The 27,981-nt window shown below is 26.7% G+C and overlaps 1 protein-coding gene across 1 annotated transcript; it reads right to left on the reverse strand.

The window, feature by feature from the left end:
• Positions 1–2,244: 2,244 nt before the first annotated feature.
• On the reverse strand, positions 2,245–27,955 carry LOC136983507 (selenocysteine insertion sequence-binding protein 2-like). The gene is made up of 16 exons (XM_067280267.1): positions 27,807–27,955; positions 22,484–22,550; positions 20,441–20,589; positions 18,049–18,217; positions 13,408–13,492; positions 10,398–11,410; positions 10,077–10,167; positions 9,821–9,945; positions 7,339–7,416; positions 7,132–7,233; positions 6,636–6,738; positions 4,062–4,191; positions 3,878–3,983; positions 3,677–3,791; positions 3,439–3,593; positions 2,245–3,371 (listed from the first exon to the last, which is right to left on the reverse strand). The coding sequence occupies exons 2-16, from the start codon at positions 22,502–22,504 to the stop codon at positions 3,132–3,134; spliced, it is 2,682 nt and encodes an 893-aa protein (XP_067136368.1). The 5' UTR covers positions 22,505–22,550; positions 27,807–27,955; the 3' UTR covers positions 2,245–3,131.
• Positions 27,956–27,981: the final 26 nt, after the last annotated feature.

The raw sequence follows: 27,981 nt of genomic DNA on the forward strand, positions 1-27,981 counted from the left end.
ATTTATCCCGAGGAGATGTCATTTCGGCCACTTCCAACCATGATATTTGTCAAAATAAAGATGGACGACGACGTGATTATTAAAATTTTTGCAGCCGCTTCGGCTGCAAAAATTTTAATATTGCTTCGTTCGAGATTCCTAAAACGACGATGATAATCATCAAAATTTCCATAATTTCACTGTTGAAAGATTTCAAACCGTCGTCTCCATCTTCATTTTGGGAAATCTTGGATGATAAATTCGTAAAAAAATTTTTAATTATTTAAAATATTTGTCGGAATGATGATGAACAGCGATGATGATTCATAAAAACTTTGACAATCATCATCTTGGAAGCTTGAATAAATGCTAAATTTGAGAATGTTTCCGATTATATAAAGCTAAAAGAATAAACTTTTGTAGATATTTAAAGCAGCGAACACGAAATCAACTTATAATTTATGAAATTTATAAGAATTTCGCTGCACAGATGAACATCTATCATCTCGGAAATTGAATACAATTACAAACAAAAGCTTCTATCGCAGTTTAAACGTAATTAAAAATCTTTAAAACATCGGCGAAAAGTTAACTTAAAAATAATTTCCAGTCAACTCTTGTAATACGAAGCGCATTAAGCGATCTTCGTCTGCAATTACGATTCTCCATCCCGAAAGAAACGTCTATTGAACCTCTACCGTGCTTAATTGTCCTCATAAAAAAAAACTCCTCACTTAGCAATTTTTCAAAAAGAAAAAGAGGATAAAAAGTTCGATTAATTAACGTATCATCCAACAATATATTTTATATAAAGGAATGATGCCCGACATTAGGAGCGGGAGTCTACGCCCCCTAAACACGAATCCATAGACTTAACACGGTCTCTAATCATCTGTCAGACGCTTTAACACTTTGAATGCGTCGTGGCCTAGCCGGGGAACACCTCCTGGTGTGTCACGTATACTATCGTCACGTCACGTCACGCTGTAGTCACGGTAACAGTAATTTTCCTATTATCTCTTCCATCATTCTGTCGTGGAATAGAGCACTGGACTGAGAGACTATGAAAAGGATCAAACCAGTTCGGCCATCATTCATAAACTACTCTCTCGATGTTTTCCTTTTTTTTTTCTTTTTAAAGGAGGACTATTATATAAATTATTTTTATATTATTAAAAGTTTCACTTCCCTTCCACGAGATGGCGCCATCAGTAAAACTTTAAAAAAATTTTTGAACGTAATAGCGCCATCTGTTAGAATTTTATAGAACTTTTTGAAACAACAAATTGTTGTTTATATATTTTTAAACGTAATTTGAAGTATTACGAAATCGTAAAAGTAATTTTTAAATAACAAAAGGCTAGCACATCGGTCCTTGGTGCTGATTCTATGCTCCAGATGAAAAGAAACAATAGCATTGGATGCATAAACACAGATAATGATCATAACCTTCTATTTTATTTGGATAATTATAGATAATTTGATTACCTCAATACATCTTAAGCATAATTTCACAGTAAAATACTTCAAATTTGTAGAAATTCATGTGCATTAAGTAACCTTGATGATTTTTTTGATGATCTGTAGTGAGTATATATTAGAGTAAGCTGTAAGTGTAATGCAGAACTGAAAATGCAAACAAGACTATTGTTTACAGTTGTTATATGCCTCTTCATTTTTTGGGATGTGTCAAATTGTGGTAAGTTCAATGAATATATTATAGGAAATTTATGTTATATGGAAATAATATGTTTAAAAACATTTTACAAATTCCTTTTCAGCTTCTAACATCAATGTAGAAGACTCCGGAGCGGACAACTTTGTACGGAAGTCCTATGCTCCCAAATCTCTCTCGAGAGTTCGACGTGTTGGAAGGAGTGGAGGAATGAGGATGGGCCACGGAGGTGGAGGAATGATGATGGGTCATGGAGGAGGGATGAGGATGGGTCACGGAGGCGGAGGAATGAAAATGGGTTATGGTGGTGGTGGAAAAGGAGGGATGATGGGTCATGGAGGAGGAGGAATGAAGATGGGTTATGGCGGTGGTGGAAAAGGAGGGATGATGGGTCATGGAGGCGGAGGAATGATGATGGGTCATGGAGGTGGAGGAAAAGGAGGGATGAGGATGGGCGGAAGGAAAAAAGGGTAATAATGTTGGAAAAACTTTAACAAAAACCAAACTGTCATTTTAGAAATGTATAAAGATTTTATATTTCTTGTCTTACGATTACATCCATTCAATGTATAAGATTCATAAGCAAACAATAAAATTCCTGAAAAATTTATTAAACATTGCTATTGTTTGGCATCATAAAAAATAACATTTGCATACATACATACACAGTTCCAATACCTAAGGACTTATTTTTATTCTGAATTCAATTGTTAAAAAATTCATTTTTGATTTATAAACTGAGTAAATACTACTTTCAATGTTTGAAAATTAGATATTTTGATTATCAAATAATACTTATTTGATTCGCTTTACAAAATATACAATTAAAAGATCATTATATATGTTAATGTGTATTCAAAAAATAAAAATAAGAATTCTGATATCAAATTTCTTATGCAATAACTACTACATTTTATAAAGATATGACAAAGAAAAACAATATAAAATCTTTTATAGGTTAAAACTTCATTAAAGGGATTAAAGACATTCAAATTCTGTAAATAACATTAAGCGAGATAAAATTAATTTTCTAATATTTAGTATAACAACTCATTTTATATCTTAGTAAAAATTAACTTTATGAAAAAATTTCTTATAAGAATATTCATTAATCAAACATAAACTTTTTAATTATTTACAATAACTATAATATGATTGTCAAAATATCACTTCAAACCTAAATCTTATATATTAATAAATGATTAATATATTAAAAATTTCTGTAAATTGTGGTTTGCAAACCAATCCATATACTTCTAAATAATAATATATAATCTAGCCGATCCATTAATATAAGAAAAATAAATACAAAGGGTTACTACAACTAATTTCTTCTTGGTAAATCTATCAAAACAGTTTGCATACCACATCTGTAAGATTTGAAAGAATTTCAAACAAATAATTTGTTAAAAATAACCATCTGAACAGCCAGTTATTTGATTACATATTTGTCAGATTGTTAATTCCAAATAAAATGTCAGGTGCTGTCTTCCGTAGTTTTTGGTTGTTCTATTGTATTTTCTTGACTGAAACTGGTTTGTTCAGACAACTGTCTTAAAATGCTTGAGCGAACACTTTGAATTACACAGTCCGTTATGGATGATTGCAACAGTTTATCTTCAATCTCTTTGGTTATGCGTCCTTGTATATTTTTCAATAATTCTTCATACTGATTTTTACTTTCTTCCACCAGATTACTTAAAAGACGAAAATTTTCCTATCAAAGCAGACAATTATTATGATATGAACAATAATCAGGAATACAAATTGATATCAAACCATACCTCTGATCCTTCATAGTTGAAAATTCCAACGCAACTGACTGGAACCGATTTCATGCATAATTTGCCCAAGGTTCGTCGCTGTAATGCGAACACGCATGGTATTTTTTGTTCTTTAGTTAAATTTATTATTATTTGAAGGGCATCATTTAATCCTCCTACAAATAAAATTTTTATTAAATGATATGTAAATTTCTCTATAAGGATTTTTCAAAACAAAAAGTCAATAATTAAAGATTACCTTCTGCAGAAATTTTTTCTATATCAGGAGCGATAATAACGCATTTCAATTTGGATAATCTTAAATGCTTTGTTACCTCTCGTAAGCCTTGAACGAGTCTCCTTTTCATTCGGGCCTTCGGGAAGATCATTATATAGTTGTATTGTCTATAATTTCTTTAAATAACTTTATATATATAATTTTAAACAACAAACATCTAACCTTGATTGGATCTTTCTGGTGTAACCTGTCTTGAAATCTTATCAAATCTTTCAATAACGATTTTACGGCACAATCTATTTCTTCACTTAACATATGATTGCAATAACTAAAAATACATATTTTAAAATTTACTTGTAAAAGTTAAATACATCAAAAGATTTAAAACTTTAATATATTAACATACTCCCGAAATTTTCTTGTATGTAGAATTAACTTTGCTGCTTGTAATGTTTTATCTTCCACAAAAGTGCTCAAACTGACTTTAGAGACTAAATAACTATCAACAGTTTCTTCACAGCTTTTTGATTCATCATCTAATAAAAACAGAATTTAATTCTCAAAAATAAAGTGTTAAGATACTTTTTCTAATAAACATGAAAACAAATACTCATAGTTTTAAATAACAAATGAGGAAAATTTTAAATAAATTTTTTCTTGAAATAATTTACAATCAATTATACAGTATTAACTAAAATACACGGTATTATTTGTTAAATTTGAATATGTTTCAATTAATTTGTTTTACTCTAATTTAACTTTTAAACACTAATATCAATAGAATACTTTCTTTTTTCAAATTTTTGATATTTAAAAGTATATATCATATTATTTCAAGCCCATAATGGAATGGTTAGGTGATGAGGGATGGGATATGTCTGGAGGACCATCCCCTGAAAATTCCTGGAGTTTTTGACCTGATCGTATTCTTCTTGGGTCCCCAACCCAAGAAGAATACAATCCCCAAAACAGTAGGCTGACGCCTTAACTGTTTTGCCACTCTACCATCAACAAGATTATATTAAAGAACTTCACTTCTATTTTAGATGTCAAAACATAATTTCTGGATTATTTTTTCATTGTTGTTCTACTCTTTTTTCAGATCCAAGTGCCTATTCATATCTGAAGTTGAAATAGAACAACTCCAAAAATCATTTAACCCAGAAATAAAACTTTGGCTCTCTAAATTGTAATCACATATTTTAAATGTAGTGTCTTTGTTCATTTATTAATTGTTGTCAATTGCTATATACGTTTAAAACCAAATACAGTAACAGACCAATTATCCAGCTTCGAGAATCTAGAACTACCAAAAAACTGGCTATTTTAGAATCTGGCAGACTATAGAATGTCTATACTTCTTTACATGGCTGCTTTGTTTTGGTTTCTGTGACATATACATTGCACGACACCAGTTCCATTATGTTCTTTAGTTATCTTCATTTAATTTTCATCCTAAATATTGCTCTATACATGGTATTCTATATTTTAAGAGAATTAATAATGATCAAATAGAAGTGTATTAATTTGTATATGTTAATTACAATTTCTTTCTTTACTTTCCATTGATTATTTTATATTTTAAATATACATTTAGCCTGTGTCCAGGAATCCAGGCCACTTTCAGTCCCAAGCTTGTGAATAGTTAGTCCGTTACTATATATATAAACCATTTATAAATATCTTACAATAATTATTATTCAAAATACATTATTTATATATATTTCTTTTAATTTTATGAATTTCTGTCTTTATGAAAATTCAATATGCATTTAACTAAAAGATTTTAAACATAAACTGTGTTCTTAAAGAAGCATGTCTTTTACATTCTAAATATATTATAACATTCTATTTATACTGTTATATATTTAAAAAGTTAATCAATGATCAATGAATACCTTTATTTAAATCAGAGAAAAATTAATGTAAGAAAAGTTACATAAAATAAGTTAATAAATTAATTAATATCAAAATGATATATAATGGTTCACTTAGTTTACTGTCTAAAAAACTGAATGTATTGAATTATTGTTTGGTAAAGAAAACAAATGATATATATAAAGTATTATTATATATGAATAGTATAACAAAATGATCTTTAACTGATTAATTGTCACATAAAATGAATTGCTCTATATTTTAATCCTCACAACTATTATACAGAAAATTATTATAAAAAAATAATTAATATTCAATGAAAATTTTAATCTATTTAATCAATCCTTGTCATGTTTCTAATTTTATAAAACTTGATAAAATTTAAAATCTGTTTGAAACACCAAATGTATGCAATTTAATTATAATTAAGTAAAAATAAATGACAGAAAAATGAATGTTTATTAATATGTTTATAATGTACTAATGTAATGTGTTACAATTGAACACCTGATTTTATTAATAAAGCAAAAACGTTAAAAAATTTAAATTTAAATGTATAAATAATATATCAAAACTAAAACAAGAACATAAAAATCCAGATACAAATATATTATTTGCATTAAATGAAATTCAAATCCATGTCTTTCAGTATTATGTTGCTAAGTAATGATCTATTGTCTAAGATACAGACAGTAGACCACTAGTAACATAATATTAAGGTTACATTTATTTGCTTTTTATATCTTCACATACTGCTTTATAATTAAATGTGTGTTTTCAGGTATAAAATATTAATTTCTTTTTCTAGTGTAAAATATTCACATTACATTTGAAAAATTAAAGATTCGGTATCTCAAAAATAATCTTTAGTTTTATTTGAGCTATGAAATAAAATTATAAAAATCATTAGTCATAAGAACTATGCAAATTTAAGTCTCTGAATAAATAAAATTATATTAATGCTGTAATTTTAATTATTAAATAATTTATAATCAAAATTTTCAAAATGCAATTATAAAATATAACTAATAAGCTAATATTCTATTATAATTTGCAATATTCCATTAGAAATTTAACTTATTATAAATCATAATTCACTTACTTATCATACAAGAATTTTCATCTGTGCTTTTCGTTTCTTCTACATTTTTAAATTTTACTTCATCTAATCTTTGTTTTCTTTTTTCTCTTTCTTTCAATATTACCTATACATTTATAAAAAATTACAAATTACATAAATATTTTTGTAAAAATAAAAATATTAAAACATAATGTAAAATGTACTGACAATGTTAAAGACTAAATACAAAAAAACTTTTTTGTTTTAATATATTTTTATATATAAAGATATTTTTAAAAAATATCTGTCCAATACCAAAAGAATTTTCAGACAATTTGCAACATCATACAATCGTGAATGAATGCGCAAAATGTGTTTTGTATTTAGTCTTCAACATTGTGAATAAATAAGTATTATTTTAATCATACAAAAATTGGCTTTATTACATGATAAACTACCATATTCTAATTTTATAAAATTAAATATTCATCAAATTATTAAAATTAACAAAATATGTTTTAAATTGTCATTCGTTTACTTTTCTCATAGCTGAGATTCGTTTTTTGTTAGGTTGTTCCCTTTCTTTTCCTCGTTTTTTCATTGGTGCTGATGAATCCAACATATTATGTGGATTCAACATCTTAATATAAAAAAAAAAAAACAATTAGAACACAATAATTGATTAATAAATAAATCATATAAAATAATAAAGTACATTTTTATATTTAAAAGATATAATACTTACTTTGTCCATTATCCCTCTTTTAGTTGATATAACTCTGGGTTTGACATCTTTCTTTTTTTTATGACTTGATTTTGAAAGCTATAATAATAATAAATGCATTAATATGTATTAATTATATTTAATTATTTAACTTATTAGAATCATGTCTACATTATTGAAATTTACAGATATATTATTGGGATCTATCATTATAAAATTTTCAATTAAATTATACAAGTATTTTAGACAGTTTATTTATAAAATATATAATAACATGTTTGAATTGTTAAACATTTGAGTTATGTAATAATTATTTATCAATTGTCAATATTCATAATCATGTATTTTGATAGTTAAAATATGAAATAAATAAACGTTTTTATATCAGTTAACAAATTTGAAAGATTATGTAATCTTTACTACTAAAGATAACCAAACGAAACAGTATTCAATAAGCAACACACTAGCAATATTTTACATGATAACATGTTTGATGTGATGTATTCAAAAGATCATTAGCTCTGTATAAGCTGCTATTGTGAAGAACTTTGTTCAAACTGTTCATGGAAATGGCTTAACTATGTATTATTTTAGGCACTGAAAAATCCTAGATCTTCTTTGTAGATATAACGAATTGGCAACAACTCACTAATATACAAAGAGTTATAACTTTGCACCCATCATCAAAAGTAAGAATATTAGGTCAGTATTCATTAATGGTCAAGTAACTTTTGATGCTTACTTCTGTATTAAAAAAAAAAAAAATTGTACCTTTTTAGACAGAATATAGCATTGACTTACTGTACAATCACAGTGGTATCAGTAAAATGATGCTCAATTTCATAATAGTAATGTCATTCTTTATTTCCTTCATAACAATTTTTGACATTGTTTTTAAAAATAACATTGATTAGAAAAATTTATCTTAATATCAAAATTTACATAAATATAAAGCACCTATAAAAAGTATTTTAACCAATATTCTAGTTGTAAAACATTCAAAATTATTAGAAGAAACTACCAATCATTTAGAACCATTTACCAGATGAAAAGAATCATCAAACATCAAGAATTATATGAAGATTTTTATAATAAAACATAAAAATAAAATTGAATGATATTATATTAAAGAGAACATTTTCAAATGAATTTATTAAATTCTAAATGTTTAATAGTTGTATTGTTAGTAAGGTAATACCATAAATAAATTTTAATCCATATAAATGAAGACATTCAGCAAGATATAATTAATATTAATAAATAAATATTTAATAATGAAATTGAAATCAGTCAAAACTGAAAATAATATGATCAGAGTAATGTTAATAGATGATGAACAAAAAAAAATGTTTCTTTCAGACATATTCAATAAGATATAATTTAAAAAAATTAAAATTTGTATATATAAGAATGAAAAGTTGTAAAAATAACAGTAAAACTAATATTGTTGAATTCTTAGATAGAAATGAAAGTATTTTCAAGTGGTAAGTTTTTATTTTAATTTAATTTAAATGTTCAATGATATATATATATTTTAAATTATAAACACTGGGACTTAGCTTTTCACTTCAAATATGAATTAATTATCTCAAAATTAATTATTTATAAGTAAAAAATTTTATTTGCTCATTCTTCATTATGAGATACAGTGACACTTTGCATAATGAGCATAATTCGTTCCAGAATCTTACTCGTGATGTAAAATACTTGTTAAGCGAAACAATTTCATTCCATATAAATTAATGTAAAATACGATAATGCACTTCCTGATGAAAAAATACTCAAATATTTTGTGTGTAACGTTCGTTTATTCAAGGAATACAATATACATTGTTAAGGAGCATGAATCATCATCTTTTCTTCTAGTGCAGAATGAACCAACCTGAAATGCAAATTCAATTTGCAGAAAACAAAAAAAAAAAAAAAAAAATCAAAATTTAATTTGGAATCAGTCATTAAATTTAATACAAGATAGCAGCATAACTGCTTACCTCTAGTCAAATTAATTAATTTCTAATATTTAATTACAGCCTTTACATAGCCCAAGAATTTGGCATGTTTATTATATAATGGGCTATGGTTGTTGATGTTTATATGTAATATGTCTAAATACAAGTTTGGCAAAATGTGTGATCACAAGCAACACTAAGATGCTAGCAGAACGAGTGCTAAATACAGACTGATGTATCATGTGCATAGTCCAGGACTTCCCCCTCTTCTAGTCACTTGTTATGAGAAACATCACTTGCTAAGCGAGTCATTTTTTTACAATTTGTTTTGCACATTAGGCAAATTATTTGTTACGAGAGGTGCTTGTTAAGCAAAGTTCCACTGTATAATGTTTCTAAAGTTATTTTCATAAAATTGCTAACATTTAAATGATTACTATATTTTCAACCTGTTTTACTGATATAGTTTAGCCTTTTAATTAATTTTAAAAATATTTTATATATATATATATATTTAACAAAAATGCAAAAAACAAAAAAAGAATTTTTCTTACTTGTAATGACGTAATCATTTCTGTAAGGGAAAGTTCAATAGAAGGATTAACTTTTTCCTGTTTAACAGATTTTGTACTATTTGCATTTTCCTTATTCTTTTTCTTCTTCTTTGAAGTTTTTTTACCTGAATTAATCAAATAAAACAGAAGTTAAAACTCTTAATTAATACATATTTATATTTAAATATTTAAAAACACACTACAAATACTAAAAATTATATGATTTTTGTGTTAATGATAAATTTAATCAATTTACTTTTACTTGATGATGGCTCTTCCTTCTGTATAATTGAATTATCTTCTAATTTTTCTTTGTGGATTTCTTCCTTATTCACACTTTTATCTGGCTATGTACGTACCAACGAGTATAATAAGTGTAATTATACTTATAAAAATTAAGCAAAAAATCAGTAATAAATCACTTTTTTAAATGTAAAAAGTTATATGAAATTTTAAATTTTATTCATAAACTTTCCAATTTTATATCAAACATAAATGTTTAGTTACTTTACAAATTCTAAATTCTAATTATATAAATCATAATAATTACTTATCTAAAGTTTTGAATAATAGTTACCGGATTATTCATCTTTAAAATACTGCTGAATGTTGAATACTTCCAAGAATCTGCTGAACTGATATGAGTAGAATCGGGAAAGATTTCAGGAGTAATAACCTGACTTTTAATTACTGATTTAGATGACAAACTTTTATCTTTTGTATCATTGTGCGTATTTGATAATTCATTATTTTTTGAAGAAGTTGAACCAAGATCTGGAAACTCTTCTGCGTCGGATAAATTAAAATTGTTGTATTTGTACTCGGACGATTTAACAAATTGCTTTGTAATAGCGGCAAACATTTCTGGACTTAAAAGTGAAACTTTTCCACAGTCGGTTTTCTTCTTTTTCTTATTTCTTCTTTTCTTCTTAGTTTTCTCAGGCTTTTCTAAGGTTTCTTTTCCTTTATTTTCTACAGACTGAGCATTCTCATGTAATACTTCTTTTTCTTCTTTGGGTGTATTAGATTTTTTTGACAGATCTTTGGATGGACTATTCTTTTGCAAAACTTTATTAGGTTCTGATATCTGAATGTTGTCTCTCTGATGGGAATCAATTTTTTGATTTTTACCCTGTTGAAAATGTTCCTTATTTTTTGACACATTTTTAGTTCTTGAAAAATTCCTATTTTTCATTTTTTCATGTTGTTTATCTGCATTATGCAAAATTTCTTCAGATTTTTCAGCACTTTTACAATTGTCTGATACATGAATACTTTTATTAGAAAACTTATTATTACTAGTTTTATCTAACTTTAATACTGTCTTAGATTCAAATTTTAAGACTGAAGAATAAGACGAATTATACGACAAAGGTTTATTTTCATCTACAGAATCGGTTTTATTGGAAATGGAAGGCAGAGTTGGAAATTCAATATTACTATCAAATTTTACTGGTGTTTCGTTAGTATCTGTTCTAGATTTGATCTGTTTATGTTCAGAACAATTACTTTTAATTTTAAAGTTTGAAAGATCTGAAGAAATTTGATTTGTTTTACTGCTGCTATTTCCTTTCTTCTTCTTTTCTTTCTCTATTAAAATTAAAAAATTTTATATAATTTCTAATTAAATTTTATAAATATAACAATATAAAAAATTTAATTCACATAATAAATTATTTTGTTTGTATCATTTCAGAGTTACTATTGTCATTTTAATAATACTTTATGATCAAACATTTAAATTAAATTTTAAACCATTCGATAAAGACAGTTTTTAAAAATTAAAGAAATATTGTTATATAATCATAACTAATTTATTATAACATTGAATATTCACACTGTTTAAAATATGATTAAAAGTGTTGCAAATATAAATTTATTTCAATATGTAAATGATACAGTCTTCAATTTTATTTAAACATAGCAAATTAAATTCTTTGATAGATTAAAAGTCAGCTTCAATCTTGTGGTTGTGCATCTAACTAAATATTTCTAATTTTTTAATGTTAGAAATAAAAACTGTAACTGTATGTACAAAATTTCTAATTCGTTGAATCATTTCATTTCTTTGATTTGAAAATTTGTTTATAATAAAATTATGTTAAAAGAATATACGATCAATGGGATGATTTTCACACCAAATACTGTATAATAAAATGGAGAAAACACAGAGATCGGCGTTATATGTTAGCTACATATAATGCCGATCTCGGTGATTTCTCCATTTTATTAAAAGAATATACATCTAATTTATCAAATTTTATTAAAAATTATTATTTTCTTCATAGGAAAAATAATTTACTGAAAAATTCAATAAAATTGAAAAAAAATCATTTCTATATAATTGATATTTTGGCATTTTAAAATTGTTTATATACAAATAAACATAAACAACTATTTATTCATTTAATTTATTTTAAAATAATTTTATAAAAATTTTAATTATATCAAATGAAAAATGCATGCCTAATGTTAAAAAATTCAGTAATCATGAATTATCAGCATTTATTTGAAATATTAAAATGTTAAAATCTAAATATCTGATTGCCAAAGTATTGCCAAATTATTTTCAAACACTAAACATTTTGAGTCAATACTTATTAACATTTTATTATACAGTGGAACCTTGGTATACGTCTGCTTTAGAATATGTCAAATTCGGAATACGTCCTGTTTAGATGAAACAAATTTTGCTCGGCATACAACTTTTGTTCGGTATACGACTTAATTCAATTACACACACTATCTATGAACAAGTAGCACTATCAGTGTACTAGACCAGACCAGACGTTCGCAGTCCCACTGTTTATAACTTTGTTAAATTTCTTCTGATTTTAATTTGTAAGTAAAATTTTATTATTTTTATTAATCATGAATTGCAAAAAGGCAAATGAAAAGCAACAGAAAACTAAAAAAAATTACTAGAATCACAATGGAACTGAAAAAAAGAGATCGTTGAGAAATATGAAGGTAGCACGCGTGTTCGAGATTTAACTGTCGCATACCGTATTCCAAGACACTATCGACAAGAACGACAATATCGACAATCATAAAAAATAAAGACATTATTAAATCTGCTAACATTGCAAAAGGGGTTTAATCAATTTCTAAACAGATTATTAGTATTAAGGAGAGTTTGATTTGATTTGATTTTGATTTAATGATTTAAGATAATATAATACAATATACTGTAATAACTTTAAAAATCTATAATAAAATTTATTTTTTTATTAATGTGCTCAAACAGTGTTTAAATTATTTTACAACCCCATTAATATACCATATCAAGAGGGTTTTTTTTTACATGAGAACGGATTAATCATTTTTACATTACTTTTTATGGGAAAGGTTGGTTTGGTATACGTCCTATTTGGTATAAGTCCAAACATCAGGAACCAATTAAGGTCGTACACCGAGGGTTCCACTGTACTTAAAGATTTAGCAAACAATATATTATTATTTATTAATAACAATAGTGATTATTTACAAGGTATTTTAAATAATAAGACAAAATTATAGACTATAGTCGATTTTATTTGTTTCTCTCAGTAAATCAAAATTTAGCTAGCTAAAAAATATTCACTTACTTTGTACATTAGGATTACTTTGTACATTTCCTTCAGAAATCTCCACAAATTTCTTTGGTTTTCTTGATGAATGATGTTTTTTAGGCTAAATTAATAAATTTAAATTTTATTTTTTATCCTTATATATTATTAATTTTTAAATTAATGATAAATTATATGTTATTATATAGATTTCATTAAAAACTCAATTTTTTTAAATTATTTTTTTTAATCATCATTTGTATCGAGTAATTAAAGAATTTTCCCTTATAAATGTAACATCGTAAATGTAAATTATATTCAATTTATTCAATTATTAGTAATTTATTCAATAAATTACTTAAAAATTTGAATTATTTTTTGAAAATTGATAAATAGTACATTTACAATGTTACATTTATAAGGGAACATGATTTAATTACATGATATATATGATTTGGTATATATGATTTAAAACTGGAAGTGTAAAATATCAGAAGTGGCCATTTTAGTTCAACAAAAGTTTTATGAAAAACAAAATATCAAAGATAAATTAAATCCAACGATGAATCACAATGTATTTTCCATGAATTATCTTCAAAACTAACAGTTCATTTTTAAATTCATTTGTTTAATTAACCTCAATTTGATATTGAATTTAGATAAATTTTGGTATAAAATCTCATCAGTCAACAAGACAATTGAGTTTGCTTTACAATAATTACAATTATTATATTTATGTTGGCATGAAATATGGCATGCATGTCAACGGAAAAAAGACAAAATAGATGAAAATTAGTAAAGACTCCACGGCGGACAATTCCCAAATCTTTGTAGACGATACTTTACTGGAAGAAGTAGCCAAATTCAAATCTCTTGGAGTCATTATAACAAAAGATGATAGATGTGACAAGGAAATCCGAACACGAATCCAAATGGCAAAATTAGCCTTCTCTAATCTCCAGCGAACACTTACGGATAAGAAACTAAGCCTGGAGATAAAGCTTAAAGTACTACACTGCTACGTATGGTCTGTCTTGCTGTACGGGTGCAAGATGTGGACACTGAATAAGGGCACGGAGAAAAGACTGGCTGCATTTGAGATGTGGTGCTACCTCCGCATGCTACGGATCAGCTGGACAGAGCAGGTGACCAATGCACACGTGCTGGAATGGACCAGAGTGGGAGAGCGACAACTGCTTCCTGTCGTAGCGGGACACAAAATGAGGTACTGTGGCCATGCCATCCGGGCCACCAACTCACTGCTTCCCGTCATACTGCAGGGCAGGATCCAAGGAACCCGTTCCCAAGGAAGACAGCAGAGGACCTGCCTACAAGATATAGTGGAGTGGCCTCAAATTAATAAGAATCAACTAATTCATGCTGCGAGAGATTGGGAGGAGTAAAGATCGATTGTTAGCAACCTCCGGCTCGGAGAAGCTACATAGAAGAAAAAGGTATTCATGTTGCTTAGGTTAAATAGTGTTATAACAAATCTTTGGTACTATACTACTTATTTTGTTATAACAAAATTTCATTATAAAAGATAAAGAAAACAAATTATAAGGCACATTTTATTTGAAAATAATCATACTTATGCTACTAATCATTATAAAATTTTACGTTTTGATTAAGTATAGTATTATTTTTAATTCATTCTATGCCGTGAGCACTAAAGTTTCTTTTGATAACCATCACAGGTTTCCATAACCTCATCACAATGGAGTGCCAGGTGATGAAGAATGAAGCTTGACATATTCAGGATAGGTTGTCCACAAAAAATTCCTGGAGTTTTACAACTGCCATTTGATTTTGAGTTCCCTACAATAGTAGGTTGATGCCTTAACCACCTCAGCCATCTAGATGTCCTAGAGTACTAATATTTTTAATTATATGGTTTTAATAGCACCTTTAAAACATGAAGATTTCAACACTATTTAACCATTAGAAAGTATTTTCTAGGTCATCAATAGCAAAGGACAAATATGCACAAATTTTTCTCAGACTGTTCAAAGTGTCTGAGAATGAAATTTTCTCATCAGTTGGCTCAATTCAAAGTGTAAATACAGTAGAGCTTCAATTATCCAAAACAATTTGGGACCAGGATTGTTCGGATAACTGATCATTTACAAAAAAATATATTAAACACAAAACTATACTGTATATAATTTATATAATACGTCTTACAAATACATACCTTACATAATGTAGTACATTAAACTATGCCTACAGTTCAGTTTGGCAGGGAGGGGAAGAGTGCTGCAACACTACAACCCTAGCGGAAATTTGAATTTGCCGACTGGAATGTTTTCGGTTAACCAATGTTTCAGTTGATCAGTATTCAATGCTCTACTATAAGTAGAGCATTGATTATCTGAATCTTTTATCATTTTTTACTTAAATAAACTTTTCACTGTGCTACTTTTAAATACAGTCAAACTTCCATACTGTGAACTTCTATATAGTAAATTTTTGTATTGTATGCTCTTCTTTCAACCAAAAATATATATAAAGTTCCTTCTAAATAACAAAGTTAAATTTCTATATAACAAATTTTTAATTTGTAAGAACCATCGATCATTAAAAGTCAATTACTCCATCCAGGTTGAGTTGGAATTTAGGTTCAATTTCAAGTATCAATCTGTAAACCCTTTGTAAAACTGCAGCTCAGATGTGAGAAATACTGGTCATTAGCCTTTAAAACCATCTTACTACCTCCACATGGCTACCAGTGGTAAAGAAGAGGGAGAGCAATTAGGTCCAAATGCAATCATTGACAGATAAATGATTTACAATTAACGAATGTCAAAAACATTACAAAGGTGATAACTTTTGACAATTGCTGAACTAACTTTTGAGGTTGTTGGGATTTTATTTTATTTAATAAGCTGTCCAGTTGGAATTTGAAAAATTGTTAATATAGTGTTTAAGCATTACTAAAAATACTTCATGTATTGTGAGAAATTGATAAAAGCTCAAAAAAGAAAGACACTATAGCAGAGTTTAAAATTCCTGTGAGTAGTTTATCAACCATAACAACAACTTGTGAATCAATTTTGAAATTAATCAATAATGTGAGACCTACATTTACATCAACATAGATAAAGCACTTTTAATGTTCATAATAAGTGTGAAGTGAGAATTCTCACAGAGAGAGAACATTTTTTCAATTGTTTTGTACAAAAGAAAACAATTACACTTCAGAAAATACAGTACATTTTTGTAAAAAGAAGTGTAATTTTTTTTTTAAGACAACCCCCAACTTTTACAGTTAAAATATAGAGTTTGGAATATACTCGCCCTATAAAATGACACCCGGCGTATAAGACGACCCCCCGACTTTTGAGAAGATTTTTCTGGGTTAAAAAGTTGTCTTATACGTCGGAAAATATGGTAGTTAAACTAAGTTGTACGTTAACATATAAATGTAAACTTCCTTAAAATTAGAACTACATTTATATTATGTTACTACCATATATTACAATTATATTAATTTAAATTACATAAAATAATGAACAAATTATATTAAAATTATACTTTATTTAACAAAACGTCTATAGTGAATTTTTTCAGGATTTAGCAACTTCATTATATAGAAGTTTGACTGTATATGGGCATTCCAAATAGCATAATATAAATATAATGAGGAGAGTGAAAGAGAAGAAAATGCTATTTAGATGTGAAAGGAATGAGAAGAAAAGGGGCTAAAATGATTAAAGCAAAGCATAAACGACCAACTAATGCTGCTGTTGGTAAAATGGTCCAGTCTCTCTGAAAGCTGGGACACACACACATGTAATGGGCTATTAAAGAAAAGAATTATTGTTATTAGGAAAAGGATTTCTGCTTCAAGTCCACTGTGAAGCAGTCAGAAAATCATATAAGATTACTTCAACAAATGAACAAAGGAGTTTTCCAGTCCAAAAACAATCTAGGGTTATTATTAAAGATAATGAGTATTAGTTAGATTGGATAACTCTGATGAAAAGAGAAAGGACATTATGTCCAGAAATGAAGATCAAACATTTCACAAAATTCCCAATGAAAGTTTTGGAATGGGTAGTCATTAGTTGTTGTGAATGGTCTCAGGCATGTCTAAACTTTGTTTTAATGTGGAAGTATACAGAACAGAATACATCAAGAAGAGACTAGCCCTATTCTGAAGCAGCACTATCCAAATGGGTATTATGTGTTTTGGACAGATATGGCAATGTCCCACTACACTCAAGACAACTGCTGCCTTTGATCAACATAAAATATGGTACATTTCTCCCAGAAACATTGTGCTTAACGTACCTCAACTGAGACCAATTAAATGATTTTGGTATCAGTTAAAGCAGATAGTATATGATGGAGAATATGCCAATTCCATTGTAAAACTTCACAACAGAATTTGAAACAATCTCCATCACTTTATGATTGAAGACTTCCAAAATATTTTGAAATGTGAGAATATAAATATTCAAAAAGCATCAGATCATAGAGTAGATTCAATTTTATTAAACTGACATACTGGTTAAATATGTTTTCTTTAATTATTTTATGTGCATCATATATTTTGAAACCTCATAACTTCCAGAATAAATTTATTCTGATATTCTGAATTTTTAGTTTACAAACCCTTAGTAAACATTTTATAATTAAATCATTAGTAAAATAACAGTTAATAATAATTTTTATTACCTGAAAATTTGATTTATTAGTCATTTCAGACTCTATTGTTGAAACAAAACATTTAGAATCAATAATTGGTGCAGTCTGAAATGAACATTCAGGCGCTATCACATGGGTGAATGGATAAATTGGATTATGAAGAAAAGATGCAGGATAGATAATTGGAGATTCCCATTTGCTAAAGTAAAAATAAAACATCAAAAATTAATTTAATTTTCATATAAAATAATCCTTATATATATATAATAAATATAAAATAAATCCAAATATTTTTATTTACCACTACTTTTATTTGATAGTTCTAAACATTCCATACATGTAAATATTTCAGTTTCTTTAACTAAATTAAAATAAATTAACTTAAAGTTTATGTTTGAAATTCTAAAATGATTCCTTGATCTTATTTAATCTACATAATCTAACTTTAAAGGTCCAATAATCAACATTCTTTTAACTGTCAAGATTGTCACACACTAGATCAAATCAATCAAAATTGGGACTATATATATAACTCTATATATATATATGAATGAAAATGAATTTTTCCTTTCCTTTTACACATTTGGGTTGGAAGTATTGTTTACTTATGGTTCCCATTCATAGTTTCTTAGATTTCCTCTCACACATTTTCTTTCCTGATAATGTGTGTGAAATGTAGTAAATAATTGCATATTGATGAATTATATTTATTAACTTCTCATTACCAATCATTTTAAATAAAACAAGACACAATTAATCACAAATGAAGAATTTTCAGCAAACAGAAACAAGCACATGTTTTCAACAAATGTTACCATAAAAAAAAGTTGTAAGTACACCTGTGCATTATTTGACAATCAGTCAAAATATTCCTCTTCTAGAAATTAATCAATCCAACATGACATTTCTGATCCAATCCAAATTAGTGTGCAATGTTCCACTTAAATGCTTAGTGTTAAAAAATTCTAACCATTTTGACCAATCCAGTGTAGTATGTGGCAAGTTTAATGCTTAAAAAAAATAATTTCAAATTTTAAAACTAGATTGAGACAAATTATATATAAAAACATTCATTTCATATTTACAAAAACTAAAAATGTTAAAAATTATCATCTACTTTTATATTCTATTGCAAGTATAAACATTGCTAACATATGGCATGTTGCTCCCAAATGCATATTATAAAGTTCCATTGCTTTTATTGTATTATTCTCAATGCTACACTGCTGCAACTAACTGATGTGCCACAAAGATATTCCAGGTGTGGTGCGAAATAAATAAAAAAACAGAACAGCAAATTTTGTCAATCACCTGTCAATCAATCCATTATGATCTCTTACAAAATTACTTCATGAGTATAAATGTTTCAGGAGAGAAAACAGTTTTCTAAAGAAAAGCTAGATGATGTCATTGGGCTCAAAAAAGGAGAGCCCATATGCACAAGTTTGGTTTACAGAGAAGATAAGCTCGGCAAAAATACCTTAATCTGCTTTAGACCTGGAGCTATTCTTCACTGTTTTAAATGATTAGAAATAGTTCAGTCTTTATCAGTACTAGTAAAGTATTAAAATAAATACCAAAAGCTACTTCAAGTCCAAAAACTTAAAAATAAAAACAAATTTTTAAAAATTTACTATCCTATTTTTATCATTTATTTTATAATTATTCTGATTTGTACACACATGAGCTAACAAAGTTCATCTAATTAAGCAGCTACTGTTAAATGATTATTCCCTTTGCAAACAGAATTTTTTTAAATAATATATTCTTACCATTAAAATTTTAGATATAATTCACATGGTAAGTTTGATAATGTACCTTATTTCTTATTGGCTAAAAATTTTTAAAAAGCTAATGCCGAACAAATGGCTAGAATATTCACTGAACTGTAACAAAGCTAATTTAATGCTTACATATAAAGCAATTTGGCTATAGGTAGGCAATTAGACTACCAACTAATAATTTAATAATTAATAAATATTGAATTTAAATTTAAAATAATCTGGAAGAAAAGATCAGCAAATAGCAGGACTTGAACCTGCAATTCCTGCTTGCTGTGCAGATGGATTGCCAGTTACATTACTGGACCTCCTTTCTGATATTCACTTTCAGAGCTATTAACTATTTAACTTATCTAGATATAACCACACTAGCAATGAATAATCCATCAGTTCATTTGGAATTAGTAATTAAATTGAGTTGGTGTATATGTTTTGGAAAAGAATTTTTCTATTCTAAAAAAATAAAAAGTTTGTGTAGGTATATAAATTTTTGTCATTTAAATAATATTTGCAAATATACTAAAACTAATTTTATTTTTTGATATAAACTGAGAATATTTTGATGAGTAGACAAGTGAGATTCAAGCATGTTTATTAAATTAACTTCTTATTTGAAAAACAAATTTCTTGAATGAACTTACCTAGGCTGCGGAATTTCAATTCCTGATATGTTAGTTATAAAGCCTGTATCATTCATTTCTGAATGATAATTGGATAAGCCATAATAGTTTACATTAAAATTTCTTGGCACAAAAGGCGCTACATCAGGAGATAGCATACTTTTCTTAATCTGAAATTTTATTTTTATAAATGTAAGATATTTATAAACAGATTAAGATATTTATTTAATGTATTTTAAAAATGTATATTTCATAATATTCATATTAAATTATTGCAATGGTATTGTAATTAATAAAGGTAATTTTCTTAACATAGGAAATGATGTAACTTTTCAAAAATATTTGAAGTTTTTTTTTTATCAATAATGTTGTTATTGAAATTTTAAAAATATTAATAAAATTTTTATTGTACTCAAACTTTTCAAATGATATTAAATTATACGTAGTTTTTAATATTAAGTACATAAATCTGTATTTAGACTATTATATAACTTATTGAAATTTAATGTTTAAAAAAAACTTATTATACTCAACATTTTACTAAAATCATTATTATTTTTAGCTGCAATTTGAAAATATTGTAGCCCAAAAATAATAATGATTTTTGTAAAATTTCCTTAATCTCAAGAATGCAGTTAGATGAAATCCGAGACCAGATATGGAAACCTTAGGGACAGAAAGCCCCAATTAACTATATAAGAACTTCTGATGCAAACTGGAAGTCACATTATTTCAATTCAGAAATTTTCTCCCGAAAGATGTTAGATAGATGACTGGCATGATTCTATTGTTAAAGGAAAAGTATGATGTACAGGAGGCAAGCCACTACTAATTTGAGGTGTCAAGCATATATTTTAAATTAAATAAACTAAAAATAAGGTTAAAAATTGCAGCCTGGCAATGTGACAATGTCACAATAAATAATTGTTATTTTGATTTTAAAATTCATTTAAAAAATTTGCAAATATATTTTAATGAAATCAACATTTTTACTTAATATAAAATTTTTTAATATGAACATTGTCAATAAAATTAATACTTTTTGTTTTAATTTTATTTTGACACTTTTAGCTTTGAGGCACCCAGAGGACATTCTTTTCCATGCTGATCATCAGCTCAGCTAGTCTCACAATGGGGGCAATTGGATGATGAGGAATGAAACCCAACATATAAGGATAAATGCCTGTGAAAAATTCCTGGGACATGGTCACCAAGATTCATTTCCAAGTCCCCAAAGTTGTAGGTTAATGTCTTAGCTATCTCAATCATCTGGCCATCAAATAAATGGGTTATCAATGATCACATTTAAAATTTTTTTACCATTAAATAGAATATTAATGTATTTCTAATAACAATTAATAATAATTTTTCCACCTTTTTTAAACAATGAAAATAACTGACTATTTACTAGATCAGTGTTCGGCAACCGGTGTGCCGTCACATGGTGTAAGGTGTGACGTGAACTTTTACATATTCTGTTAATTTCAAGTTTTATTTATATATTTTTATCACAGTTGTTGTGTTTCTTATGCTTGTATTTCATTCTCTACTGCAGCACTGATGAAATAAGATGATTGTTTATTCTTTATTCCAAGCCATGCATTTTTATGTATTCTAAGAAATTATATGTAAAATAAATTTGCTCACAGGTGTTGATGTCTGTTTAATAATAATAATAATATAGGTTAGTGGCATTACGTAATTCTGTTAATAGTATCATATACGTTTTTGAGGGGAATAACATTTCGGTGTGCCGTGTTGAGTCATGGGTGTGCCGCAAGTAGAAAAAGATTGCGGAACACTGTACTAGATTATCATCTAAAATAAGAAATTCAATAGCATAATCTATAAAATATGATTTTAAACAAAAACAAAATAGATAATAGCAAATTACACAATATTACAAAATTGCATAATTTGCTATTATTCACTTAACATGTTATTTAGCTATTTAAATGGGAAATAAATTGGCTATTTCTTATCATAAGTGTTGATTAATGTTGAAATCCAATTTTGTTAACATTTAAAATATTTAATAAATAAAAGGAAAATAAGAAAGATTACATTTATTTTCTCCTCAGACATTGTAGATGAATTGTCTGCAATAAAGATCAAGTAATATATATCCTGTCTGTAAAAAAAGAAAAAAAAAAGTAAGTTTTATTACTATACAATAAAAAATTTTAAATATATTACTTGTTGTTTAAAAAATAAATTATTCATTTTTCTATTCATTATATTTTAAGTAAACGATTTGAGTTAAACTGATTACTCAAAAACTATTCAGAAGAAATTTATTAAATATAAAATATGGCAATTTAAATAAAAGAAAAATATAAACAAAGTACATATAAACAATAGTATTTAGATGAATAAAAACAATAATTTAGCATTATGAAAAAGCTTGTCTCAAAAATTGTTGAAACTAATATCTCAAATACTATAGTAGAGATAACAGAGATTTATCAAGCTGCTCCTGATAACATCAAAATGACACTTCTATCATCAGAATGCAACTTTATTACTGGTATTCAGTTCAGTACAGACGATCCTCATCTGCCATACATAAAAATATATAGGTATCTTTTGATTTGTAATGTTGCAGAACAAATTTGAAATGAAATTTGAAATGTTGTAGAACAAATTTGCAGAGAAACTGACATAAATTACAATCTACAATTTAAAACATACCTGTTCAAGATTTATTTCCACCCACACTGCACAGTACTAAGAAGATTGCATCATAAACAGGCTTAAACAATATCTAAAAAGAAAATCTCTTGATAATCTTGGTTATCAACAGTTATGTTTTAAATTGTAGATTGTAATTAATGTCAGTTTCTTTGCAAATTTGTTCTACAACAGATTATTTATTATATATTTTTATGTATGGCTGATGAGGGTCTTGTGTGCCAAATGCATACCAGTAATAAAGTTGCATTCTGATGAAAGAAATGTCATTTTGATGTTACCAGCAGCAGCATGATAAGTCTCTGTTATCTCTACTATAGTATTTGAGATATTTGTTTCAATAACTAAGCAATTCTTTCCAATTATAATTCTATTTTCAATACTACAAGTTAATAAAAACAATAATGCATATTTAAAATTATAAACTATAAAATAATATGAACAAATTTATTAATTATCAATCAGATTTTTCTTCTAAAATATTACTTTCAAAAAACTATTCTTAATAAATAATAATGCTAATATTAAAAAAGTACAAGCACACAAACTATAACCTATAAAATCTATAATTAATCTATGATAATTATAATCTTAAATTAGATAAAAATAATTATTAAAATTAAAAGATTACAGCTAACTTTTATCTTCTGGAAATAATATATAGATTTAGTATTTTAAGATATGTGAAAAAATTTGAAATTACTTCTCGTGAACCATAAACTTCAATACTTGAAAAATAAATAAGGTTAAATAAAAATTGGTATTATAATAACCCTTGTAACTCAAGAAGTTAATGTGCAGCAATAAAAATGAAGTAACAAATGTTTTTATTTTATTCCAATGGTGTATAGCTTATATGCATTTTCAATAAAATCAAAAATAGACTTTCCTATATACTTATCATTGTTTATGAATATTTTGATAAGCCAAAGACATGTAAAGAGATACCTTTATAACATGCCATTATTGACAAAAAAACAATTGCATTGGTTTTTGTATTTAACAATATGAATTAATCGTAAATTGCATTTTGAGTTATAACACTTTTCATCTTGCAATAACTAAAAATGCCTTTTTCATTTTCATCAATGGTTCATCCAGGCTCACAGTGGGTGGCTGAATGAAGCAAAACAAGTCCTGATAGGACCAAGTCAAAGTTCCAAGAATGCAACACAGACTGTTGTAGAGGTATGATTCTGCATTAATACAGAATATTAATTTAAAATGGCTCATTTTAAACTAATGAGGATTTATGATGAAAGCTATGTTAATTACATATTTTTCCTATTAAATACACTGTTTCACAGGTATATAGATATCACATTCACACACACTATACATACAATACAAATAGTGTATTCTATTTTTATAACAATTGACAAATGTTCTATTCATTACTCGTGTTACAGACAATAAATGTAATATCAGACTCTTTTAAAGCCAATTTTATGAGAAACAAAAGTTAGATAATTAATGATATTAAAAATCTATAAAATATTTACAAATTTTCACAGACATTTTTAATTTAAAATTAAATTTTCTTAAGTTTATTGTTAATATATACGGCTATCCAGGAAAATAATATAATAAAAATATTAATAGCAATAGTGAACATTCAGAAAAATATAATTTTCAATAACTTCTTAAAAGCAAAGTAAAACTAATAAAAAAAATTATACATATATATAATATATATGTAATATATCATATACACAAATGTTCAAAACTTAAGTAAATTGTCAGTGATAATTAGAAAAATTCACTGAGCAGTTGGTAGAAATTTGCATAGATGTATGAATGAAACAGATGGCAAAAGTATATTCCATACTGGCAAGTCTCTCTGCCTGAGTATTGGTAAGCACTTTCCATCCGTTCTCTATCAATCCAACTGCCGTGTATATCTTTTTCACCAAAGACTTACTTTTATTGCTTTGATTTGTAAAATCCTATAAGTTGTTGTATATTATCCTGTGTTAGATGTTGATTAATATGGTTCTTGCCATATTTGTCTACTTTCATCATAGTTCTCTCTATTCATGTACAAATGTCATCCATACTTTAGTTTTGGACACAGTGTGTATATGTGATAAATACATTTCATATATAATTCAAGTTCTGTAAATAAACAATAAGGTACTAATAGTCAAAGCTTTCAGAATCAAAAAAGTTCTCTTTTGTCGAGAAAGAATAGTACTTAAAATTCACACACAGTTTATTATAGACATCAAGTGATACCATTAAAACTAAACAAAAACAGCAGATTTTAATTAAACATAGATTTAATAGAACAGGATATACCTAAAACATTTCATTTTTTGTTTATTCTTAAAAAAATAATGCTTTATTAGAGCCAAAATAGTTAAAATAACTCTAGCCTAGTATTTTTGTACTTCTTAAATCCATTTTCAGGAGATATAAACACAGCAAATTTAAATTCATTCAAATATAACATTCTAGAATGATTTCAAAACACAGATTTATTCTATGGAATGAAGTTGCTATGACTATTTTATCGAAAGAAACATTGACAATATTATATAAGTTATTACAATTTTACTATTAAAAAACATTCCTCCAACAAAAATTCAAATTTGGAAAAAGACAGATTATCATATGAAAAATTATTTCATTGCTGTTATTGTTAAGGAAAAGAATGATGATAATACTGAACAGATGATCTGCAAAAAAGTCACAATGGTAAATAATCTTGAATAATAATAGAAATCTTTAATCACCAGCAATTTCTTGTAAACAAACATTTTTGGCTTCTCTCAGTAGTCATCGTCTGATTAGTATAAAAAACAAACTATAATTTTCTACAATATCTGCATGCACATTTTACAAATTTAACAAAACAAAGTAAATAGGATATGTAATATAAAAATTTACATAATCATATACACAGATTTTAAAGTAATTAATATAACACTCTCTCGCTAATCCAAACTAATTATTGAACATTCAGATAACCACAGTCATTCAAATTAATGAGATTGTATCTATAAAAAAGGAAATTAAAAGGACTACAAACAAATATACATTCAAAAATTTTTTATATAGTATTTGGTACATTTTATCTGTTATATTTTAACAAGTATGTTATCTACGTATTATCTAGGGAACAGCACTAATTGCCTTTGTGACACTGCCTATATCATAAATAAATAAATACCGTATTTACTTGCATATAAGACGAGGTTTTTATTCATTTATCACAGCTTCAAATTCCTAGGCCATCCTGTACGCACGAGCATAAGATTCTTTGCGTTTCTGCAAATAATTTTTGTGAACCGTGGAAATCGACGAAGAGTGTATTTGACTGTTAGGAATTGGCAAAAAAAAAATTCCTGATTGTTCAGCTTTACATGAACAAATTATGTAGTATGTTGTCGATTTTACAAGATTTTTCCTTAAAGTTTAAAATGCCAGTAAGTTTTGCAGGACAACGTGTGCATTTACGTTTGTTTGATATTTTACTTGTGACTAAACGAGATAAAATTAGAATTGTATTAATAAATCTAATTTTCTTTATTTTGATCTTTAAAGTCACACCTCATCCTATATGCGAGGTTATCTTATATGCGAATAAATACAGTAGATATTTAGGTTAAAATATATAGTATATATTAATTTTACAAAGTTGTCATGTTTTTAAAAGGTAATCTATTTATTTTGGCCAGAACACTTAACAAAAAACAATAAAATTTATTTTAATTAGTAAAAATGTATTGTATAAGCTATATGTCTAATCTGAACATATTTAGAATAATATGAAATGCAATAAATCATACAATACATATTATGCATTAGTTAAGAAGTCCTCATTTTGTTCATTGTTGCCATATTTATTTATTTCTAGCATCTTAAGATATTTAGAATGATGTGGATTATGTATTTTTCTAATAATCTTGGCTTTATCCCATAGGACCGTAATATCTTTTGCATATTACTGGCAGTGCAAGAAGTTGCATTTATTAATGAATATTGTTATTCCTGTAATTCTGTTGTTTGTAATCACTGGGGGAATAATGGAGCAATGCCATTAATAAATGAATCTTCTGTACAGCATTATATGATCGTGCAGTAAGATAATGAAGTCTAATGAAATAACAACAAGATTATAAAAAATACACAATGATACCATCCTAACATAAAAAAATTCTAGAAATATATGAACATAGCCTGAAAGGGGATTGCATCAAGCAATGTGATGGGACTTGGGTTAGAGTGAAGCAAAAGGTATCCAGCTAAAAAAGATCTTAAATTTAATATTAACTAATAGACATAGACATAGCTAGATGTAATTTTACACGCTGAATCGATTGGTATTAAAAAAAAGTAAAAAATTCCGTCAACACTGTACATGGGGCCCCCCTAATTCAAACATGCCTGGGGCCCTTGAAGCTATAACATATTAATGAATAACACATTGATTTGCTCAATTTTTTCAATTAAAGATATGTATTTGTTAAGATGTGGATTCTAAATGAGGGGTTTCCCACCCATCCCAGAATCCTTCAGTAATTTTGAAACTGATGACAAAATTGAGCTTTAAAACCACGGTACCGTTTAAAAATCTTCTATTTTTCTATTTATATATTATTCTAAATATACTGTCACTTTAATAATTGTACTTAATTCATCCAAATAAGTTAAATTTTACTATTTACGCCAAAAAATAATAAAAAGTCATTACCCTTAACCTTTATCCATACTAATTTACTTCCTTTAATATTTCTGCAAAACTTCCTCTTCTCGTGTTTGTTTATGCCGGATTCTTGAAATCCGTAAAAATATCAATTACAAAATCCGCCAAAAAATAGTTTTTTTAAATGTATTTATTTTTTTTAATTAATGTTTAATTTCTTTTA

This window comes from Centruroides vittatus, unplaced genomic scaffold (genome assembly GCF_030686945.1).
Source record: "Centruroides vittatus isolate TY-2023 unplaced genomic scaffold, ASM3068694v2 contig_12, whole genome shotgun sequence".
NCBI lineage: Eukaryota > Metazoa > Arthropoda > Arachnida > Scorpiones > Buthidae > Centruroides > Centruroides vittatus.